Source organism: Falco cherrug, chromosome 14 (assembly GCF_023634085.1).
Source record: "Falco cherrug isolate bFalChe1 chromosome 14, bFalChe1.pri, whole genome shotgun sequence".
Lineage (NCBI taxonomy): Eukaryota > Metazoa > Chordata > Aves > Falconiformes > Falconidae > Falco > Falco cherrug.
This window is the reverse complement of record NC_073710.1, coordinates 2,884,229-2,892,332: the sequence shown is the minus strand read 5'-3', so window position 1 is coordinate 2,892,332 and position 8,104 is coordinate 2,884,229. Positions and strand designations below refer to the sequence as shown.

General features: G+C 43.0%; 1 protein-coding gene across 2 annotated transcripts; it reads right to left on the bottom strand.

The window, feature by feature from the left end:
- Positions 1-1,267: 1,267 nt before the first annotated feature.
- On the bottom strand, positions 1,268-8,076 carry HSDL1 (hydroxysteroid dehydrogenase like 1). 2 transcript variants are annotated; one of them, XM_055726280.1, is made up of 5 exons: positions 7,968-8,076; positions 6,880-7,112; positions 5,811-6,256; positions 3,600-3,827; positions 1,268-2,154 (listed from the first exon to the last, which is right to left on the bottom strand). In XM_055726280.1, exons 2-5 carry the CDS (start codon positions 7,097-7,099, stop codon positions 2,053-2,055), a joined length of 996 nt encoding a protein of 331 aa, XP_055582255.1. In that variant the 5' UTR covers positions 7,100-7,112; positions 7,968-8,076; the 3' UTR covers positions 1,268-2,052. The 2 variants fall into 2 exon arrangements, with proteins under 2 accessions (XP_055582255.1, XP_055582254.1); XM_055726279.1 differs by lacking the exon at positions 7,968-8,076 and adding an exon at positions 7,612-7,914.
- Positions 8,077-8,104: the final 28 nt, after the last annotated feature.

Sequence of the window (8,104 nt, the reverse complement as noted above, 5' to 3'; positions counted from 1 at the left end):
ACCGTGAGATGTGGATGTTAGCGGCAGGGACGGGCAGGCAGCGCCTGTCTGGCAGCGCCTGAGGGGGGGAATGTGATCAGAAATGTTCTACAGCTTCACGTTTCGCAAGTTTTGTTTAAGCCCTTGCTGAAAATAAATGCGTTTGTTTACATCCCGTTTGCAAACAGGCATAAGTCATTATTGCAACACCCAGTGCGTACTTGTGCACAACTGAAGCAAACCCGCTCTCGGGGTCGGCTGGGGTCAGCAACAAACAGAACCGCTTCAGGGGTCCCTGCCTTTAATGCCCCCCCCCCCCCCGACCTTCTCCCCTCTCTATCCCCCCCAAAAAAAACACCTGAGAACACAGGGTTGTAGCAACTGAACAGTACAAAAGCGTGGAAGGACAGAGCTCCTTCTTTCTAGAAATCACAGCCTGAATTTCCCCTCCAGACAGTACATTCAAGCATGAGTATGGTGCTCAACATAACATTCATTATATTAAACATCACGACTTTTTGATTTTTTTGGGGTGGGTGTTTTGGTTTTTTAGGTGTTTGTGTGCTCGGACTTTTTTTTTTTTTTTAAAGCATTAATCAGCATTTCACATGATAAAACTTCGTAAACAACTTAATTCGAACAGATTTGTACCCGGTCGCTTACTGGATGAGGATGAGTAATACTACATTGTTCTCTGCAAAACCTGCTCATCATAAAAATTTCATGGGGGACATCACTATCAGAACTCAAGGTTCTAACATCACCAGTCCAGAGCTGGAGGAACAACAGCCAGGCACTTCATAATCGTGACTGTTATTCAGCTACACAACGCAACTGTTGTATATTCTCCAATCAGGGATTTCAGGGAGGTAGCTAGCGTAGTATACCCACCTCCCATTGTCACCCTTACGAAATACAGCACCATAATTTTCAAGTAACAAATACTAGCCCAAAGGAGGGGAGGACGCCCCTTGAGTCACGCTGCTGTGTAAGATACTGCATAGGTAGCTCATGGGTTTGATATTTCAGTATAACTTTAAAGAAGCAGTACTAACGAGCTCACGATCACATAAAATACAGAAAGATTGAGAACATTCTTCCCAAGTCATGCCCCTCTTTCAGGTAGCAACTAAACATACACAGAAAGGACAGCTTTCCTGACCGAGATGTGAAGATTTACTGGCCTGCAACACATACGAATTGTCTATAATACCAGACGACATTGATTTTGATGCTTTTGTTTATATAAATGTTTTTGTGTATGTACTTACTCTTACAGCACCAAAAATTCAGTAAGTTTTTTTATCTTAGGAAACCAATCAGTATTTTTAAATTAAAACATTACTTCTTCATTATTTTCCTTTAGCTGATGTGTTTTTACATTCTTTATTCAATTCTCCAGCCATATTTCAGATTGCTGAAGTCACAATAAAGTATTACCAAGATCATTCACATTTGGAATAAGAAAGCATACGAGTTTATCTCCAAATTCCTTTACGGCTCTGTAAGACCTTTTCAGTCATTTAAACAACCTCAAAGTCAACAGTACCTTGCCAGACACCTTAATTTTTATGAGCTCCTTAAATAACATCATTCAAGAACAACAACATTTGCAATTTAAACATACAAACATCTGCTGTCAGAAGACAGCAAAGCTACACAAAACTACATATTAAAGAAACAATACAGTTGACTGGAATTGTCTTCTTGAACAGCATCATTGGGGGGGGAGCTGATTTCTGGCAAATTCTGTTAGCTTTGCAAGTTGACATTGTGTAGCACTATACAAGATAGTCCTTAACTGTCAATTAAAACTGTACCTGCTCCTGTGCAATTACCTTGAAGAGAATCAGCGATTAACCTGCACAAGATCAGCTCTCTGTCATGGGGGAATGCAGCAGAGCTGCTATTTAATACAAGGATAGAGAGAGGATCCAGACTTCTGATGTCTAAGTTACATGTAGCTTATTTACAAGGTATGGGTAAGTTACGGGAAGTCCACCACGCTTCACTAAACATTTTTGCAGCACTCCATCAGAATAAGTACTCATTATGCAGGACATCTGGATACTCCTATTTCACTTTGCACGTTAAAGCTTCCTTGCGTATAATTCTAAAAAAATACATTGCAAACCATGCCCAGATCCATTCAGGTAGCTGCTCACCCAATGTGAACTGTGGAGAGACACAGACAGACAACAGAAGAGAAAAAGAAGAAAGGAAGGGACAAATTAAGACATATTCCATTAAAGTATACAGTTTCTCCAATTACCAATAAAGCAAGGCAAAACCTGCTTGAACATCAGCAGCTAAGCTTTACATTCAACCCACTGGGAGTAAACATATTTAGCCATTTTGGAAGTAGTGTCCACAACTGAATAGTTAGGTTCTGCAAAAAAATCCTGAAGCGGTTTGTCAAGTTCACAACAGTAATACTGTCCACTTCCTTTTATTGCCACATCTTGCCAGAATCCTTCCAGTCCCTTTTATTCCTTTTGGACTAATCCCCACTTCTTCAATTTCCTCTACTCAACCTATCAAAAGCCACTAGTCAGGGACACATGATATGTGACCAGTGTTCCTAAGATTACTTTGGAGCTGTCATGGCTTAACCCCAGCTGGCAACTAAGCACCACGCAGCTACTCGCTCACTCTCCTCTCACCCAAAGGGATGGGGAGGTGAATCAGAAAGGAATGTTAAACCACAGGGTTGAGATAAGAACAATTTAGTAAGTAAAGCAAAACCTGCGCATGAATTCACCACTACCTTCCATTGGCAGGCAGGTGTTCAGCCACGTAAATGAAAGCAGGGCTCTATCACACATAATGGTTACTTGGGAAGACAAATGCCACAATGCCAGATGTTCCCACCTTCCTTCTTCCCCAAGTTTATATACTCAGCATGACATCATATGGTATGGAACATCCCTTTGGCTAGCTCGGATCACCTGTCCCGGCTGTGTCCCCTCCCACCCTCTCGCTGGCAAGGCCCGAGAAACTGAAGTCTTTGACTTAGTATAAACATTATCCAGCAACAACTGAAAACACCAGTGTCCTGTCAACGTTGTTCTCACACCAAATCCGAAACACAGCACTGCACCTGCTACTAAGAAGAAAATTAACTCTTATCCCAGCTGAAACCAGGACAGGAGCCCACAGTCTGCTCCCAAAGATTACAACCTAACATATGGAGGACCAGCTTCCAGGTAGCTTAGAATAAAAACACGGGGTTTTTTCCCCTGCTATTACTCCATTCTTCCTACCCACTCTTCCCCAAAGTGGAAAAATGCTCAATAAGTTAAGATTAAAAAAAGGTACTTCTGTTCACAGAAGACGATGTAATGCTTGCCCAGTGTGCTTTTGAATAAAAAGTTGTTTCTTTCCCATTTTTGCTGTGCATTTCAAGTGGGAATTGGATTCACTCTCTCAACCTAAAAATATGCATACCCAAGCATAATTTTCTAAAGCAGAATTAGTGACAAAATACAGCACAAAGTCTGTAAGTCCTACAATATATATTGCACTTTTTCAGAATACAAACAGTTTTTATTCGGACTCCTAAGCAAACATCTTATTTACTTCTATTGACACACACGAAATAGTTTAACTAATTTTATTACCTTTATTGCATGCTTCCAGTAACCAGTAGTCCTGGTGGATAACCCAAGAGTAGAAACAGCATGACTAGCATACTCTTCAGCAGAAGGAAAAAAGAAAGATCTTTTTGATGTAACACTGCTGCATGCTACCATTTTTGTAGCAATTACAAATGGCGTTAAACTCTGAACAAAAATTCCTTTTGAGGCATACTCATAGTGTAGTGCTCTACTGAAATAGTCCAAGTAGGTCTAGAAAGATAAAAGCAGATAGGCATTTTTTTTTAAATCAAGTCCCAAGGCAGAGTTTTGTTAGAATTACAGAAAAGTTGTAACATATTCTACACATCAGCTACAAAACCTTGAAAAAATAGTATAAAAATACACATTTCTCAAGTATCATCAACATTTCTTTTTGTTATTTGTTTACTAAAAACCTGCAACAGTAACTTGCAGGACAAAGTGACTGCTTAATTCTCTGATGTCAATTTAACAATCTGACAATTTCTGCTTAAAAACAATACAGAAACATTTATTTCATCTAAAACAAACACCTTGTCTAGTTTGAGGGCATCACAAGCTAAGTATACATACTACTGTCAAAATGATAAAATGAAGTCCCACTCTAATAGATTTACAGGTGAATTTCATATTCAACTGATCTTCCCCCAGAACCTATGTTAATTACTACCTGGGACTCCCTTGTGCAAAATTAAATATTGATTTGTTTAACTGTAGCTCTATTATCTCCTTTAGCTCATTTTACTTTTACAGAATAACAAAAAAAAAGCACAAGCCTGATAACTGGGAATGCTGGAATCAAACAGACAGAAAAATAAGCATGGCTCACTCTTACCAAGGCAGCATCACCGACACCACGCTAAAGCTACTGCTGTGCCACCACAGCCAGTTACCCCCAGGAAAAAGCATTTTAGACTCAGCTTGTGAGTGAACATGTTTCTGCTCCCAAATGCACCATTCCCAACAAACTGTTGGGAGAGCATCTTCTACAAATGCTCTTACACCTGCTTTAGGAAAGCAAAACAAACCGACCCCTTCAAGCACTATGCACTGTTAACACACAAAGAGACTAAGAATGCTGCTAGAGCAGCTTGTTTCCACTTCTGTGCCAGTGTAATTGTTCAGAGGTCAGGCTTTAAACTGCACTGCTGATCGAGGATTTGGATTAATGATGGCAGCCAAAGAAACCTTGGTTACATTTGGTTTTGTTGTTTTTCATTCAGGTACTTTGTTTTAGTTCAGACTGCAGTTCTGCATACACTTAGCATAACCAAAGGGCAAGATACTCTGCAACAGAAACAGGAATCTTAAGCCAATTCCTATACTGACAAAAATCTTCAAGGAGTTTTAGACCTTGGGTAATAAGAGCTGGTTTTGCTCCAGGCAAAAGAAAGCACCCACAAAAGCTATCCCAGGAGCAAGACTGCATAGGTGTTACGACTACAGCTCCCACCAACAGCTGGGAGCAATAATCACTTGTGTTTAGACACCAGATCTAGGCGAGATCCTTCTACAATCTCAGTTGCTTTTGTGGATTCAGCAGCAAGTTATCCAGCATAAATCCACATCCCCACAAGCATTAGTACTTCCAGAATCGCCCAGCTTCCCCATCCTAATCATTATTGACTGGATCTCCTCAGGAAGAGTAATGGGGGGGGGGGGGGGGGAGTACTTTTCACTTCTCCCAAAATATGGTACAGAAAATGGTGTAAGAAGCCTTTTTCTGCCCCTTGGTGTTAGGTGAAGCAATGGCTTGATTTGCCAACAGTCCTCTTCACAGTGGTGGCTTAAGGACGAGTATAGCCCCTCTTGCTACCCAATACTAGTGTGTAAGTAACTTGAGGTATGTCTGCACAGGTCAGCTGAAGAAGAGGGAAATTAAATTCTTGGCCCTTCCAATGTGTCACAGAACTGCCACTTTGCTTTGCACATCATTTGTCTGAGGAAGGTAACATTTTTCCTAGAACTACTGCTATGCCACAATTAATAATCCAGATAGCACTGACTTTGGTACAAAGCCCAGCATTCTTAAGCATAAAGAGTTTACTGCTTAGTACATGTAACATTCACCTCCAATATTTGAACAAATCCCTAAAAAAACTTGAAGTATTTTGATATCCTTGCTGAATAGGTTTAAAAAAACACAACAAAAAAGCCACACAACCTATAACCTCCTTTGCAGCGCATACCACTAAACGTTACAGCCCAACTTACTTTAGAGGCTCCATAGATTGTCAACATTGGTGTTGGCTGACAACAGGATGCAGAAGAAATGTTCACAATTGCCCCTTTCTTCTTCTCTGCCATGCCCGGCAGCACAATATGCATCATCATGTTAGCAGAAACAATATTTACGTTGATCATGTCCCACAGAATATCCTCAGAGAGATTGGTAAAATAGTCTGGGTAGGGATAAAATATTCCTACATTATTCACCAAAATCCCAATTTCTCTATCTTTCAGAGCCTCCTTAATGGCCGGGTAAGGCTCACGACCCTTGCTGAAGTCAGCTACTATAAAATCTGTTTCCACTTTATAGGTTTCAGATATGCTTCTAGATACAGCCTCCAGCTTCTCTTTGCTTCGGCTGATTAAGATGATGTTGACACCACGCTTTGCAAGCTCTTGGGCATATGCCTTCCCAATACCATCTGTGCCACCTGTAATAGAAAATAAAAAACCAAGGTGAAAATCAGAGCAGCCCCAGCCTCCAGTTTTGGCAGTTCTTTCAATTATAGCTTTACTCTCTTCTCTGAGATCATGTGGCACTGAATCTGCTGATGTCAAAGCCACAACATTAAAGACAGTGTTGTCAGTAGCAACGTTCTGCTATCCCACGACATACAAGTTTTATATTTTCTATGACAACAACAGAGAGCTTAAAGTAGAACCTTAATGAAAGGCTGGGATGTCAGAGATATATGACTTAAACCTTGCTGAAGAACTTGAGCACGTATGAAACCCCATAGGAAAAAAAAAGGATCTTGTCTGTATCTCTGTCTACGCTGTACACGTTCAGGGTGTACCTTGCAAGTTTTGGGAAAAATTGCTCTGTGATTCTTTCCCAGCAGTCAGTCAATATACTCAGAACGCCAGTCTCCTGAGGAATTGAATTTATTTTGGCACTGAACAACTGACACTGCTCAAGCAGATTAACTCGCAACCAGAGATCATACAGGTCCCGGCTTATGACATAAAGCTCACTCAGCAGTGCAAACTAGCAAGCTTTACAGTACTGGCATGTTTTATAAACCTAAGCAAATACACTGCTTCAGTCTCTTACCAGTGACCACGGCCCATTTCCCATAACGCTTGACAAGATCGATCTCGCCACCCAGCTTTGGAATTAAATGCAACCTGATCATGCTGTAAGTGTCAATCGCAAGAGACACACACTTTCTGACTGTGTACCAAGCTCCAACTATAGCCAGGGCCTCTATGTAAAAATTGCAGGAACGACTGATCTCTCTGTACAAGAGGTAGAAACGATCCACTGCAGCCATGGTGATCACAAGCCTGGAAAAAAAAAAAAAAAGAAAAGAAAAAGACACAGGCAATTATTACAATTGTCTCTTGGGCCATGTAAACTTTTCAGACTGAATGGATAACCTTTGAGATTCAGCATGTTGCAGTCTGAACACCATTTTGATGCTGAAAAGCCTCAAGTCAGACTGCTAAAATTTGGGTATGACCTACCATCAGCCTCACTGGTTTAGCCATTTAGCCCTTATCCAAGGGTTTAATTACTGTCAGTTATCCTGCAATAACACTGATCAAGGATACTGTAATAAAACAATTTGAGGCCAAGCAGACTGGGGAAGCTCAGCACATAAAAACTAATTTTGGAAGATTAAGAACCACCTATGGAAGAGGCAAGGGTAACCAGCAGGAGAGGGCTGAGCACATGAGAAACAAGGAGCTCTTTCAAGCACAGAAAGCTAGATGACAGAGAACGGAGCTGAGGGGCAGCACCACCAAAGCACCAGCCATTTCCCAGCAAGGCCCTGGCGCCTACCGTGGCGGCCAGCTTTGAGAACCCTTGAGCCACGGGCTAGCACCGTGTGTCAACCCCACATCGGCTTCCAGCACAAACACTACCGTGCCCCACATGATTTTCACAAGTAAATAATTTTTAAAAACAAGCGTAAAACCCAACCGCCGCTGCCGCTTGTTGCTGCGCGGCCGTTAGCCGCCGCCCTGCCCTCGCTGACAGGCCGGCCCGGCCGCAGGCCTCACCGCGCCCCCGCCACCAGCCCCGCTCACAGCCCGGCCCGGCGCCTCGGCCCCTCGCTCAGCCCCAGCCCTGCCGCTCCCAGCCCGGGGCCTCTCCAACGGAGGAAGACCCCCCACCCCGCGCCGCGGGGCCGTTACCCGCCCGGAGTCCCGGGGCCGCGGGGCCGGGCCCTCCGCCGGCAGCTGCGCGGCACCGCCAGGAGCGGCCGCGGCGCCTTGTGGGCCAGCGCGGCGTCGCCATGGCGACGGCGGCGGCTGAGGCGGTTGGGGGGGCT